The 15050-nt window shown below is 40.8% G+C and overlaps 2 protein-coding genes across 3 annotated transcripts; one reads left to right on the forward strand and one right to left on the reverse strand.

Moving 5' to 3' along the window:
* Window positions 1–3872: 3872 nt before the first annotated feature.
* Window positions 3873–8846, forward strand: LOC133168483 (transmembrane protein 47-like). Its single transcript, XM_061300078.1, has 3 exons — window positions 3873–4219; window positions 5999–6139; window positions 8203–8846. Exons 1-3 carry the CDS (start codon window positions 4003–4005, stop codon window positions 8382–8384), a joined length of 540 nt encoding a protein of 179 aa, XP_061156062.1. The 5' UTR covers window positions 3873–4002; the 3' UTR covers window positions 8385–8846.
* A 2084-nt stretch (window positions 8847–10930) lies between these two features.
* On the reverse strand, window positions 10931–14876 carry il13ra2 (interleukin 13 receptor, alpha 2). Of its 2 annotated transcripts, XM_061299492.1 has the most exons (9): window positions 14742–14876; window positions 14474–14580; window positions 14184–14335; window positions 13933–14089; window positions 13743–13857; window positions 12968–13152; window positions 12683–12840; window positions 12303–12462; window positions 10931–12206 (listed from the first exon to the last, which is right to left on the reverse strand). In XM_061299492.1, the coding sequence occupies exons 2-8, from the start codon at window positions 14559–14561 to the stop codon at window positions 12322–12324; spliced, it is 996 nt and encodes a 331-aa protein (XP_061155476.1). In that variant the 5' UTR covers window positions 14562–14580; window positions 14742–14876; the 3' UTR covers window positions 10931–12206; window positions 12303–12321. The 2 variants fall into 2 exon arrangements, with proteins under 2 accessions (XP_061155476.1, XP_061155475.1); XM_061299491.1 differs by having other exon boundaries at window positions 10931–12462.
* Window positions 14877–15050: the final 174 nt, after the last annotated feature.

The following is a 15050-nucleotide window of genomic DNA, read 5'->3' on the forward strand; positions in this document are numbered from 1 at the left end:
ATTTAAAGAAAAAACACGACATCAAAGTTCAGTGTTAAAATACGCACTTTGTATACTACAATACTCTTGTAATTTCCTAAATAAAGAGTTTGCAGTACCTTGTTGATTTTTGCGTATGAATTGTTATAAATCAGGATATTGTATATATCGATCGTAGAGCACTATATCGTGATATATCGTGAATGAATCGCAGCAGGCTTTAAGATATCGGCAAATATCGTATCGTAGTTCTTTGTATCGATATGATATCGTATCGTGACAAAACCCGCGATTTACACCCCTAATATATATATATATATATATATCGAGAGAGAGAGAGAGAGAGAGAGAGAGAGAGAGAGAGAGAGAGAGAGAGAGAGAGAGAGAGAGAGAGAGAGAGAGAGAGAGAGAGAGAGAGAGAGAGAGAGAGAGAGAGAGAGAGAGAGCGAGAGAGAGAGAGAGAGAGAGAGAGAGCAACTTTTGGCAGTAGTTTCAAAAATTGATGGATGGACAGATGATGGATGGATGGATGGATGGATGGATGGATGGACGGACGGGAAGGCGGACGGATGGATGGATGGATGGATGGATGGATGGATGCATGGATGGATGGATGGATGGATGGATGGATGGATGGATGGATGGATGGATGGTTGGATGGATGCAAAATAAATCAAACTGGTGTGCAAATGACTTTCTGAGCCACTTTCTGTACCTAATGAAATGTCTTCCCATTATCATTGAGAACAAAACAAAAGGTCATAAAATTCAAATCACCCCCAGAGGTGAGGAACATTGGGTTAGAGTGTGACGCTTCCCTCGGCTGGCCAACAAAAGTTGAAACATGATACTCATAATAGAAGCATTCAGAATCTCATTTGATTATCCTCCCACAGTCGATATAAAACAAAATGGACAAAGCCTGCTTTGGTTTGTGTATTGTACATGATGACGACAAGTTGGTGACTTCTGCACCGGTGAAGGCCACGAGGAGCCAACTGAAATGAGAACTATTAGCGTATTGCAGCTGGTGTCTGCAGAGAGGCGTGGGGAAGGCCCTGCCGGCTTGGGGGCAGGGTCTGCTGGAAATTGGGGTGTCAGGGAGGTCGCAGCCATGGCGACGGTTCCTGGAGGAAGTAAACAGATGTCCACAAGCTGCCGAGACAAGCAGTATGGGCGGTGAGGACGCTGAGAGCCAGTTGGACATCCAGAGACACAAACAGGCTTGGAGACAGCTTGAACTGACTGACAACCTAAGTTGCTAATGCTATAGCCAGGATATAGCTAGCCAATTGTATTTGTTCACTTCCATGGCGCTCATCAGACCAGATGTGTCTTTTAAAGATCTAAACACATTTACAGCCCGATCCTAATTTCCGTCCTTCTATATTTATTCCCAGCCTTTCGTGACCACATGAAATAATACGACAGTGAGGATGATGCGCTGAGAAAGCTTCCATCTCAGCAGTCCCAACACATTTCATCATCGTCTCCCTTAAAGCTCACTTCAGCGTTCTGCGGCGTCACCGCAGCAGTCTCCAGGAAACAAACTAAAGCAGATTTGAATCCCGCAGCATAATGCGGACTCGGCGCGAAGGGCAGGAAGGCCACGCAGGCGTTGTTGTATCCATCAACACTTGATGTCACTATGACCTTGAGGAAGGCATTCGAAAGCTAGACGCTGTGAGGCTTGCTTACATGCTGGCGCCGACTTCAAGTACTCGAACGAAAAGGGACAAACATGCTTGTGACAAAGTTAATATTTTCGCAGAGTGACATCTTGGTTTATTGCAACTAGCCTTCAGTTGAGTGCAACCCTCTGCCAAGTCTGAAGGTTCAGTGGCCATATCTACACACTGCTTGTGTTTCAATTGTGGTTATTAACGTTCATGACTCACTGGGAATAAAAATCCTGGATCCACCAAAATCTCAAATGAGCTCATGCCTCCTCAAACTTTTGCAATCGGTGAATAGTGAAGTGCATACTCAATACAAATAAGACTCGACGGAACTTCTATCTTCACAATAAATGACGGTGATACATCATGACAGACTATAGTGGATTTCTAGGAAATGAAGATCTCTGTGGCTCTACCGTAAAGCCAGCAGTAAATAAAACCTCATCAGTTACCATGGAAGCTTATTCACAGCCGGAAAACCCTTGAGAGGATTATTAGGAGCCTACTCAGCGGCAGTAAATGCAGGAAAAGATGGAGGCAACAAAGGATGAGGTCGTGTGATGAGTAGTTTATTAGGAAGCTTCCTAGTCATCCACACCGTTGCTGAATCATCAGCGTGTCTCAATCTCTTTTTTTGTTTTTATGTCTACTCCATTGTTCTCCATCATTCCGAGAATGCTCGTGAGTCACTCCTCCTGTATGTGGGAGGCTTTAGAATAAGGTGGATGGATAAGAGCTAACAGGAGGATTGTACTGTAGGTGGTTATGTCTTGGAGGATAAGTTAGACTTAAGCTGAGGATCACCCAAAAAAATAAAGTAAATCATGACCAGACTTTTCTGTCTGCTCATTGTGGGGAGTCGGTGCCTGTGCCATCGCAAGTAGCTTTGTCTGCCTGGAGGATTTTCTAATGAGGGGCTTTTTGGAGGAGGATGACAGGCCGCTCAGCTTGTCCTGTCCATGAGGAGGGGCGTTTAAAGGAAATGAGCTATGTGCTCTCTCCATGGATTCCACTAATACTACACCCTCCGCTCACCACCCCTCCTCTGATGCCATGCTGGCATCTTGGCAGCACCATTAGCAAAAGACAAGTTGCAAACTGTCATTGTGTCAAAGACTTGGAAAACCTGTAATTTAGCCACCATCGAGGGGTACAATGAAACCAAACTAGGCCACAGCAATTAGCCTCTTTATACTAGACGCTCATCAGCCATGAGATAAAATCTTAAATATCTTACACCGTTCCTGTCTAGGGTATGTTGTGCGCAGACGTTGATGGTATTATATATCACAAAATGACCATGTATAGTAATTTTGACAAATATAAATCAGCGATTACAACGGTAACATTATATGCAAAGGATCCATAATTCCACATTGTAAATAATTTTGTCTAATGTACAATGTTCTATCATTCAAATATTACAATTTAATATATATTTTAATGGAAATATTAATATCTAGATGAACATAATTTATGTTTTTATCTGTATTTATTTGAGACTGTTTTATGATTTGTACACTCTACAGTATGCCTTACAGTCGCAACACACATTAACAAACAAATACTGCATCCTGCTGGATAGCTATAAGATTACAACAACAACTCTTCCAAGCCTTACTTCTATCGCAATGACAGATGCAGTATATCAATAACTTCATCAGAGAAATGTTTTAACGATCATTTAGAAATGTAACTTTGTTAGTTTAGTATCATGCACTGCATTTTAAACTTTTAAGGTTTACGTTCTTAGGGCATTAAGTAAGATATAACCAGCTCAGACTTCCTTAAGACATTTGAAAAAATAAAAGCAATTGTACATGAGGCCATTTATTCCTTCCAAATAAAAACAGTTCAGATTACACATTTTAGGCTATTCTCATTTTATAGCCCACAAACGTAAGCATCCGAAATGTTTGTTGTACATTATTGCCAGTACTTAATTGTGTTTTAACTTATTTTTAATTTATATTTTTGTGGGTGAAAAGGGAATAGAGTACTGTAAGTATATAAGCTAAAAGGATAATCATGATATGGTCAACATAGTTTTAATTTTCGGGTCAAATTAGTGAAATTGGATCATTTCCTGTGACAGATTTCCCTTTCAATTATACAATTGTAATTTACTCGCTACTCTTAATGTGAAGGCTGATCGGATGATTGTCTTGGGTTAAAGTTTCCAAGCTTAAAGCGCACCAATGCAGCAAGCGTGCCGTGCGCGTATCCGTGCGCGTAATGGTAGTCAGTGCGTGTTTTGGTTGCAGACAGCGCACACGCACACTGCTCCTCCTCCTCGGGTTCTTTCCACGGCTACGGCCCCACGGCGTTGTGCGACGAGAGGACCATGTCGATGAACGACGTGTACGTGCTGCGGCCGTTCAAGCTGATCGCGCTGTTGTGCGTCTTCCTGGCTCTCTGCCTGGACCTGGTGGCGCTGCTCAGTCCAGCGTGGGTCACGGCCGACCACTTCTCCCTATCCCTGTGGGAGTCGTGTTCCCAGTCCGAGGCGAGGCAGCCGGACGAGGAGGCTTCGTGGAGCTGCTTCTCCACTCTCACTTCTGGTCAGAAACTTTTACACTTATTTGTCTTCATCTCTTTTGGGATGCGCTAAGTGTTTGGATACAACAGGGAAAAGTTGGTTAACTGAACTTAAGAGACAAACAAAAATGCAGATTTATTAATTGAAGCCAAGAACATTTTAATTATGTCAATATCACCCAAAACATGAAATAACGTATTTATGTCTCACTGGCTAAGCTTCCCTACTTGTAATGTACTCAAATACTGTACTTTCAATCCCATATCTTTGGGGCTAATTGACATTTACCTTCTTTTTTTTTTTTTCAAACCATATGAAAAAAAAAACAGATTAATTGATTGAAAGTTTATTTTGCATATGCACTGCAAAGAAACAAAAACAATATGTACAAATGGTCCAATAAGAACTCGGAGGTCAAACTGATTTAAAGCCTAGGTGAGGTGTGATGACAAACATGCGGGCTGATTCATGAGCAGGCAGGACACGAGTATGAATAGAGGTCGCGCAACGAGTTAGTCACCAGCCATATGAGTGAGCCCCTATTGTTTTGCCATGGTCAGTTAAAATATATTTTGTTTGTGTAGTGGCGAAGGTAGTGGAGCTATGTCGGGGGTCAATCAATTACTTGCAGTGAATCCCCTTTGAACCCACTATGACACTAACACAACAAAGGCTTTCAATGGGCTTCAACAGGCACGTGGGCCCACCACGTTGTAATCACGTGGCTGCTGTGTTTATACTTTCACTCACTCACTTTGAATGGGCACTCTAAAAGTTTCTTAGAAATGACTAAATATGTACAGCAATCCATCTATACATGCATTGTGTAAAGTTATCAAAATAATGCATCTTAAAAAAAAAGTAACTCTTGTTGGGTGTGTGTGGTTTAAGATGTTATGTTCATAGTTGTACTTGCACACATGCCGCAAAGAATGTAGCAGAAACGAGGCTTTGGCCCAAGAATTCGTGTTGTGGAATGTGTGGGGCCAGATGGGAGGTGGGTTTGTCGCTTTTGAGTGTGTGCAGATCCCGCTAAAGCAACAGTGGACGGCTGGTTTGAGGTTAAAGGCATAAGCAGAGGTGCCAAGGCCAATCTTAGCACCTAACGCTGACAATTCATTTCATCTTTGGACTCGGCTCTGCACACAAATAGTGAAAAGCACAGAAATGACCGTGAAATGTTATGACCTTAAAAATATGTGTTGTTGTTGAGAGGCGTCTGATCAAAATTCTAACCACATGATGTGGTAAAGCTGGAAGCCAAACGGTCTCCGGTAGGATAAGCCTTCGCCTCGTGTGCTTCTTATTCAAATGCCATTGAGCTGTTATCACGCAGGGAAACGTTCCGTTCTCTCTTCCCGATGACAAATGAAGCTCGCCTCATCCGATGCAAATTATTCTTTTGAGCTCAGGCCCGTCTACGGTCTCCTGACACCGACAAGTGGGATTTCAAGGATGGGATGCGCAACAAAGCAACCGAGAGAAAGAAGGAATCTCATTTTCCTGTTTGTTGCTTGACGAGAATCCTCACAGTAAAAGTCAAGCTCCACCTTCTGGAAAAGAAGACTGTATGTTTTCAGTGGACAGTTTGAACTTGAATCTTAATGTCCCTTCACAAACATGTTTCCAGAGTAGGAACGTGTTCTAAGGACCTCAGAAACTATCCCATGCTTTTTCATTTCACCGAGCCCAACGTCATCTCCATGTCAACCGCTTTTATTTTGCTGTGGCAATGCCTGCCTTGTGACTAAATTTTGCTTCTATGATGTTCTAACATTGGTTCATGTGTTCCTTCTCGCAGACTGGCAGATCGCCACCCTTGTGCTGCTGGTGGGCGGTGCCGCGGCAACCCTGGTGGCCTTTTTGGTGGGCCTCATTTCCCTGTGCCGTGGGACCCAGAGGAAGCACTACCGCACTGTGTCCGTCTTCCTCTTCACTGCAGGTTTGTTTTCATTGAAGATACCAAATGCACATGACAAATAAAGAAGCAGGAAGGCGACATGCACACCCTCAGCCCAACCACAAGCCTTTCCAGGCAGACAAGATTTTATTTGTTCCAGAGCTCATACCGTATGAAATAAAGTCGGCTGAAGGAGAGGCAGTGGTGCGTTGCTTGAACTCATTTTTTCTGTGGTGAGCAGCCCAGAGGCCCGCTTGGCCCACGGGCCAAGAAAAAGCAGCCACAGAATTTGCAGCAGCACCAACAATGGCAAGTCACAGAGGGGAAGAAAAAAAGCACCACTTGCATAGTTGAAAGAAGGGAAATGTTGACACTAGTGAGGGAGACTCCACCCTTAAAGTACCGTATTTTCCGGACTATAAGGCGCACCTAAAAACCTAAAATTTTATCAAAAGCCGACAGTGCGCCTTATAGTCCGGTGCGCCTTATATATGGACTAAATTCCTAAATCTAAACTGGCCCGAAGCATTGTGTCATGAAATCAATCGTAAGTGGCCCGCTGAAGACTATGAATCGTGAATCAAAACGACTATGGATCATTATTTTGCGATTATAAATTAATTTGTTGCGTCTGAAGTTGAAATAGAAATGATATATAGAGAATGGTTTGATTTGGATTGAAAATCTGACATGATGCAATTATGGTGCGCTTTATAGTCCGGTGCACCTTATATAAGGACAAAGTTTTAAAATGGGCCATTCATTGAAGGTGCGCCTTATAGTCCGGTGCGCCTTATAGTCCGGAAAATACGGTATATAATAAAATAGAAAACTTTGGAATTATTTTGGCAAAGAAATGTAGTCTTGGCAGTTTGTGCTTATGCTAGTGTTGAAAAGACTAACCACTTGCAGCTCCTTCACTTGCCGGTTCCATATTGGAACAACATTATGTAAGCATATGCATCACAGTCCATGAGCTATGGAATAAACATTGTTTGTTTGAATAAATTAACTCCACATCACACACTGATAAGTAATGTTTTTATTAAATGTATGTATTGCTTTTTTTATGATAAAAATAGCACTCTATAATATTGCACCTTCTAAAAGCAAACTCCAATGACAAAATTGAATTTATTTTTTTACTTCAATTCAGTGGACATTGTGCTGCTCCTTCTGCTGTGTGCGTTGGCCACCTGGGGGCAGTATATTAAACACAGTGAGACACAAAGAAAAGTTTCACATGTGATCGAATAAGCTGCAGTAATATTAGTCATTATTGAGAAACTGTCTGTCTAAATATGTTGCTGCACTATTTGTGTTCTTAAAAAGGTTGCATTGGTGATTCTTCTTGAAGTCAGGTAACTCGTATCTCAAGGCTGTACAGTATGAAAGATGAATGTACAGTTTCGAATGTGCATTCATTTTGACTAGTTTTGATGACGGTGACAGTTTTTGTGTTTGAAATTGGAGGCCAGCCAACGTCCTGGAACTGACTGTGCTCCACACTTTAACTTTAATCTGATGAATAGTTTTGAATGTGAGTTTTTTAGAGGTTGTGAGGCAACTTTGACTTTTTTCCTCTGTGAAAACATGAGGTATAAAGAAAGGGCCAGTGTGCGTTTGACTTAATGGCTACACCACTGCCTGCTAGCCATTTACTGAAAAGCATGGGAAGCCGCTGTTATCCTTTCCTGTGTGCGTAATTGCTCCGAGAGCCTGCCTGGCGAGAGAAAGAATAAGGCCGCCTTTACATGCGTGCGGCGCGTATTGGAGCCCGTTAAATGCCCCTTGGCAGCGCTGCAGTATTTATTTTCTGTCCAGAAATATGACCTCAGCTCAATCTGGGCTCCATCAACACGGCTACATTCTTTTGGGCCGCTACCACTCCTACAGGGAGGAAGGAAAGGCACGACCAGAAGTCATGCTAAAATCCTCAAAGCCGCAAAGACTTGACTCACAAGGAAAATGACTCACAGTGGTAGAAACATCCAAATTTCCTTTTATATCAAGGTCAAAAGTCTTTATTTTCCACTGATATTGTTTTTTTTGCAAAGTCAGAATCAGCAAACCTTTTGAATTATTTCTTTTTTTTCCCCCACCAGTTGTCCTGCAGGCCTGCGCTTTGGTCCTGTACCCAATCAAGTTCATCGACGGGACGGTTCTGCAAACCTATCACGAATTCAACTGGGGCTACGGACTCGGCTGGGGCGCCACCATCTTCATGCTGGGCGGCGGAGTCCTCTTCTGCCTGCGAACGGACATATATGAGGATGCAATGTATTGACACCCCTCCCATGAACACACACATAACTCTACGTAGTTGGTGTGTATAGGAGTACGGACCAGAATTCTCTCTTGGCTCTCTTGGTTATTTTTAGTCAGGTTGTGTAGGCCTAAATAAAGTAGGACAGGTCTGTTTGAATGGTTGCTGGATACTTTGACTGCATGGTGACCTGGATTTCTGTTTGTTGGACCGTTTTGTCCAGTAGGCTTTGAACATTTAAAGTCAACAAGGTGTATTCTTTTCTAGCATTACAATGAGGAGCTTGTTTTCAATGGCGCCATTTTCTCTGCATTCTGCCTGAAACATATCATCGTGTCTTCTCATATCACAAGACTTAGCCTTACATATATGCTGTATTTATAGTGTGTTTGCAAACTCAATTTGTCTTTAATGAAAATGTAAATGTGTAAAAACAGTTTGTACATGAAGGACTTTACGGAATAAAAAGTGTTGTATTTGGAAGTGATGAGTGTTAGTTATTGGTGTGTCCTGCAAACCTCAAACCTGTACAAAAAATAAGCTCTTGTTTGGACTTAATACGCTAATCATCAAGTGTTAAGATTACACACATTGACATTTAACAGGTGTCATCACAATTTGTTTTTTGGACAACTTGTGCTTTCCTTCCATTTGCTGCAATTATGTTAACGGTTTTAAAGTGTGAAACAAAAGGCACCAACGCCCCTGCAGACTGGTGGGAAGTTGTCACCTCTCAAAGTTTCAACTACAACAGCTGCTTGGAATGCAGCCGCAAAAAAAAAAAAAAAAAAATTTCAGCAGCTGCCGCATCTGGATAGATGACCACATGAGATTTATTTTATTTTTGGATGTGGATGAACCAACACCAATGGGGAAGTCCCAAATGTCTGCATTGATCCCAAGATGCTAGATGTGATGTGAGAGACGTCTCTTTAAGTGGCTGTCTTATAATAGCAAGTTGAAATGTGATCTGGGTTGAGGTTGTGGAGTTGCAAAAAAAGAGAGAAGAGGTTTCATACAATTTTGGGGTGGATATTCTTTTCTAAAAAATAACTCCATTGGGTTAAGGAATTTTATTTATTATTTGCAGTGATCATATGTACAAACACACACCCACAATAATTATTACGTTACAAAAATAATGTATTGAGAAATTAAAAGATCACCCGTCCATTCACACGACTTGATGGAGAACTTTTGTTGGATAGGCGTAAGAAGCCAGCTGCATGTTTCCGGCCACTGGCTGCTGTTTACAGCCTTCATTCAAGATGGAATGTCCCTTTGTGTCATTTTTTACTTTTTTCTACCCTCCTGTGGGCAAGCGAGATATTCAGGATGGAATCCATTCAGGGTGGAATGTCCCTTTGTGTAATTTTTTACTCTCCTGTGGTCAAGCGAAATATTGCATTTTTGCTTATGAGAAATTTCATCGTGGAGTCCAGTGAGAATGGTTTATGTGTTGATGTGGGGCTTTGCTTCCTGATTACGTTTAATATACGTTTATATCTAAAAAATGTAAGACTGCAATTTATTCTCTCTCCTTAGAACACCCTTTTTATTCGAGCACTGTGATTAAAAAGAATTAAATCCTATTTTCTATGTAACCAGAGCAGTGCGTGGGACAAAGCAAACTCACACACAGCCAGTGGAAAAAAACAAAATGAAATAAAGAAAACTAAAATATATAACAACATCCTGGTATGCTTAGAAATGTATACGTATAAACCCAAGTCATTCTTCTTCTACATTTAATGATGACTGACTAATTCTGTTGAGGACCAATGACATTTTGTGATGTTGAGGCAGCTATGAGCGCAACATGCAAATACCCCACTGTGGTAAATATTTGGTAGAGCAGGCCGGCCCCTGGGGCCAGTAACCAGCTGGGCCCTGCAACCTTTCAAACTGCAGGGACAGATTCCAGTTACTGAACCCGGGGGACGGAGAAAAACTTGACGGTCTTTTGTATTGTGGTGGTTCGCCTAGTTGATGTTAACAATAGCCCCCGTGATGTATTGCTGACCAATCCAGTGCCATCCTAGTGACAAAAAGTGTTGGTTGGATAGATTATATAAAATGCAGGTTGAAGAGTGAAGATATGTAATCATGCATGCAAACCTGGAAGTGTTGAAGCCTGTCTGGTGGTCCTCAGCGGTGGAAGTCCTCACCAGCAAAGTGAAGTGACTAGCAACACCTGAGCTATACATTACCACCACTCCAGTGTTCTATCAAGTATGACCCCACCGAAATTACACATTAACTCGAAACATGTCACATCTCCCTCGCTATCGTGCGTCTGCTGGCGCCCCTCACATGCCACATGCAGAACATGAATTAACAAAAGACAAGATAAACAACACATTGCAAGGTAGCAAAGGTACAATTGAGCGGAAATAAAGTTGGAGAATGATATTTTCTACTGATACAGTAAGTTAACCTACACAGAGACACAAATGAGTATAATGGACAATTCTGCATTGCTAGTGGGAAGCTTGCAGATGGCTGCATGGGTGACCTTGTCAGTATCATTTTAGAAGTAATCAAACAACAACAAAAAACACAGGTCATCCGGGATCCAGATGGTTTTATTCCCAACATTAAAGTAGTACACAGCGTGAACATAAAAGTCTTCAACAAAAAAAAGTAGCAATCCAAATGAGCTTCATTCAATTTTCTTTTATGTGGTCATAAATATTTTGTTGATACGAGCATATTTTGTACCCGAATTTACTTTTGTAGCAAATGTAAATGAAAATATATCTTTCAAATTCATTTTGATAAATATGGGTAGGAAATAAAACAAAGGATTGCTAATTAAGCGAGGGAACTCCCACCCCCACTCGCTTCATCTGTTCAAGCCTTCAAATTTTTGCTTACAAATGTTCAAAAACCCATAGAGACATACCGTTTTTTTCCGTGTATAGTGCGCAAAATTTAACGAATGTATTGTCCTAAAATCTGGGGTGCGCATTATACATGGGTACAAAAAAAAATTTTTTTTTTTTTTTTTTTTTTTTTTAGAAAACAAAACCAACAACAGGACTGACCGACAAAGTCGTGGAACAAAAAGACAGGGTGACATTACCAAAGACAGGAACAGAAAGCAAACAGACATCATGACAGTAACACATGAAATGATCCGACGGTGAGCGAGGGGCAGACAGGACTTAAATACAAAACACGTTACATCGATTGAGGTGACACAGGAAGAGAGGGGCGACGCGAACAGACACTATGGCAACCTAGACACATAGCAAAACTGGGGACGAGACGTGACAAATGTCCCTCGAAATGAAACTTGAAATCACCAAGTTTTGGTTTCCAAGGGTGTTTTTATTCCTCTTCAACGTCTCTCCCATACAGAGCCGCCTTTTTCACGTCCGCACGCCTCTTTCCCGTGCGCGCACGGAGCGCGGTGGTGCGTTTAAGGGCAGTCGGAGAAATCAACGCCAACAAAAAAAATGACATCCAGCCTAGTTAAGACCATACCAAAGACTATAAAAATAGGACCCATTGCCTCCCTGCGTGTGTGACGATCATTGGGACTTAAAAAAATAAAAAATAAATAAAAAATAAAAAATTCATAAAAGAAAATTCATAAAAATTGGGTGCGTATTATACATGGGTACAGGCTTTTTTCCAGCATCAGCATGCCATTTTTAGGGTGCGTATTATACATGGGGGCGCACTATACACGGAAAAAAACGGTATAACATATGAAATGTTATTCTTCACAATCTGATATCCCTGAATAGAAATTGTATTCTGTACATCGTGATAATCCCACACAATATTCACCAAGTTAATTTTGTCAACTGTCAAACCATTCCAATTCTGAATCACCTATAAAGACAATGAGAAAAATATAATTACTGTATTAGCACATGGCACAGTTATGATTATGAGGTATATTTTAGATTGATGTGTAATTCGTTGTACTTTTGCTGTTGCTTTTTGTTTAAATACATCTTTGGTGACTCCATTCGCTCCAGAAGCTTCTCGCCACACAATATTTGTACAACTTGGAGCGTACCCTGAAGCAGTTGCGCTCAGCCACAGCAGGGAAAATCAGGCTTGTGTCCGTGGTGTAAATTTTCTCCTGTAGAAGACATAAGTAATTTACTAATCGGTGTGAGGAAACAAAAATAATTAGATTTGAATTTTTTTTTTTTTTAATGTACATAAATGTATATATATAATGTATATATTATTTTTAAAGAGCTGTTCTCGAATCAACTAATTCAATTCAAAATAAGTAAAAATGGTGGGAGGCTATGGACTATTTTTCTAAAAAGAGCTTTGGGAAATTTCCATATTACCGACTGCACATTTTCCTTTTGTGATTCTTTGCTGGTGTGCTCCACCTCCCATATAAGGCAGTGTTCAGGAACATTTCCATCAGGTTTCTTCCAGTGAAGTTGGATTTGAGTGTCATGATCTTGCTGCAGCGTCAGCTTCTCCGCAGGATCAGGTTTCACTGCATTAAAAAAAGACATGATGCTAACAGGGACTTTGGACAGGTGGACCAAAATAGTTATTCTTTAGGAAATATAAATTAAAATTATAAAATCATTTCAAGCTAGAACAGGGCAACTTGTATGCACCATTGTTTTGAATTTGAAGGGATTTATATGTAGGCCTCAGGGGGCCTTCAGGAGAAGAACCATTTACACAGAAGTTGACATCAGTAAAATCAGGGAGAGGTTTTCCCGTGAAGCTGCAACCACTTCTGACTCCATTTCTGAAAAGGTACTTAGGACATTCCTCTGTCTGTTCCAATTCTTTGTGCCTGCGGGAGAGATGTTGACATGAGGAGACTTCAAAGTAGAACATTGCACAGCTGTTATTAGAAGGGATGAATAACATGCAACGCAAGAATGCAATTTTGACACCAACCATAACATTAGGTTGGTCATCTAATTAGGGCTGCATAATTGCATAATTATCTCTCTCTCTCTCTCTCTCTCTCTCTCTCTCTCTCTCTCTCTCTCTCTCTCTCTCTCTCTCTCTCTCTCTCTCTCTCTCTCTCTCTCTCTCTCTCTCTCTCTCTCTCTCTCTCTCTCTCTCTCTCTCTCTCTCTCTCTCTCTCTCTCTCTCTCTCTCTCTCTCTCTCTCTCTCTGTCTGTCTGTCTATCTGTCTGTCTCGCTGTCTGTCTGTCTGTCTCGCTGTCTATCTGTCTGTATGTCTGTCTGTCTGTCTGTCTATCTGTCTGTCTGTCTGTCTGTCTATCTATCTATCTATTTATCTATCTAATCTAATCTATTTATTTATTTATTGATGAAATACTACTTATTGTGACAACCAACTATTAGAAGTTACAAACCAATTTCATATTTTGATTGTCAATACCTCCAACAGGAAAAATAAATAGTACTCACCAGTAATACAAATATATTTGTGCGTTGGATGGCAAATTGTGGTAATTTCTCCACGTGCAGATCAGATGTTCCATATTATAAAAGACACAATCAAAGTTATATACTGCACGAGGATCTGTTGGAACAGAAAAATACAAAGTAAGTTAATATCAACACAAACATTCTTCACTGCTCTCTGCATCTGACTGACCCTCTCTGGGAGGTTTCTGCACCAGTTCCGTGTAGTTCTGACTTTTGATCCAAGTGTTATAAGCACAGTGTTCCCCCAGCAGGGTGTACACTCTAACTTGAATATCCTTCATCAGATCAAACTGAGCACTGTATGTCCTGTGAGGAGTCTTAATAACCTGAAAAAAATAATATTCTTGGTCACTATCCTTGTTTTTGAACTATTGAAGCAGTTCTTCCATGAATGGGGAAATGTTCACAGGTTCTACTCACATCCCAACGCTGCGTATAGGCATTGAAGTATTCCAACTGGTAAAGCGTTGGACATTCTTGGATATGAATTAAGCTTGCTGGGGGAGTCCATGTAATTTCCATACGGCCAAGATGACCAGGATCTATGATTTTAATCTCCTCGGGGGGGTCCACTGCAAAGAAAATGACATGATGCAATGTAGTATGTGCGATGCAGTGAGAGCAAGCTAAAATGAAGTTGCATATTTCAGCACAAAAAGTTTCGGATAACAAAATATTCATTTCTAAGTAGTCGGAATTTTTTGACCAACCTTGAAAAATAGTGCATTGCGATGCCTCCATGCAGATTATTAAGAGCACCATCAGTAAAGTTCCCTGAGCTGGTTTAAATGCCAACATTTTTTAATGTGGATGGACGCTGTGAACAAACACACAAATTTAACATTTTGGACAAAAAAATTGTAATTGACATAAAACAGTTGATAACTAAATTAAAACAAAGTCTAAATAAAGAGTTGAGTAATTATTGATAAAAGAAGTTAAAGAAAAAAATATATGTGGAAAAAGGCAGATACTTACAAGACTGTGTGAGTGTGCGTCAAGTGAGTGGATGATGCTTGCCTGCTCGGTCGAGTTTTAGACTTTTAAGCAAAAAAACAAGGGGGAGGGGCAACTCAACATCACAATAAGATCATGTCAAGGCAAGTCTGTTGTATAATTTCTTCTCACAATTATTCATGCTGACTCGTGATTCCACTGAGTCATCGATGGAGATGTGCTGAAAAGGTTGAAAATCTGGTGTCTGAAAAAATGTATTTCAACCCCAAACTATAGAGTTTAAATGTGGACTAAATGTTCAATTAGCACATCAACGAAGACATTTTAGGG

Source organism: Syngnathus typhle, linkage group LG15 (genome assembly GCF_033458585.1).
Source record: "Syngnathus typhle isolate RoL2023-S1 ecotype Sweden linkage group LG15, RoL_Styp_1.0, whole genome shotgun sequence".
NCBI classification, from domain to species: domain Eukaryota; kingdom Metazoa; phylum Chordata; class Actinopteri; order Syngnathiformes; family Syngnathidae; genus Syngnathus; species Syngnathus typhle.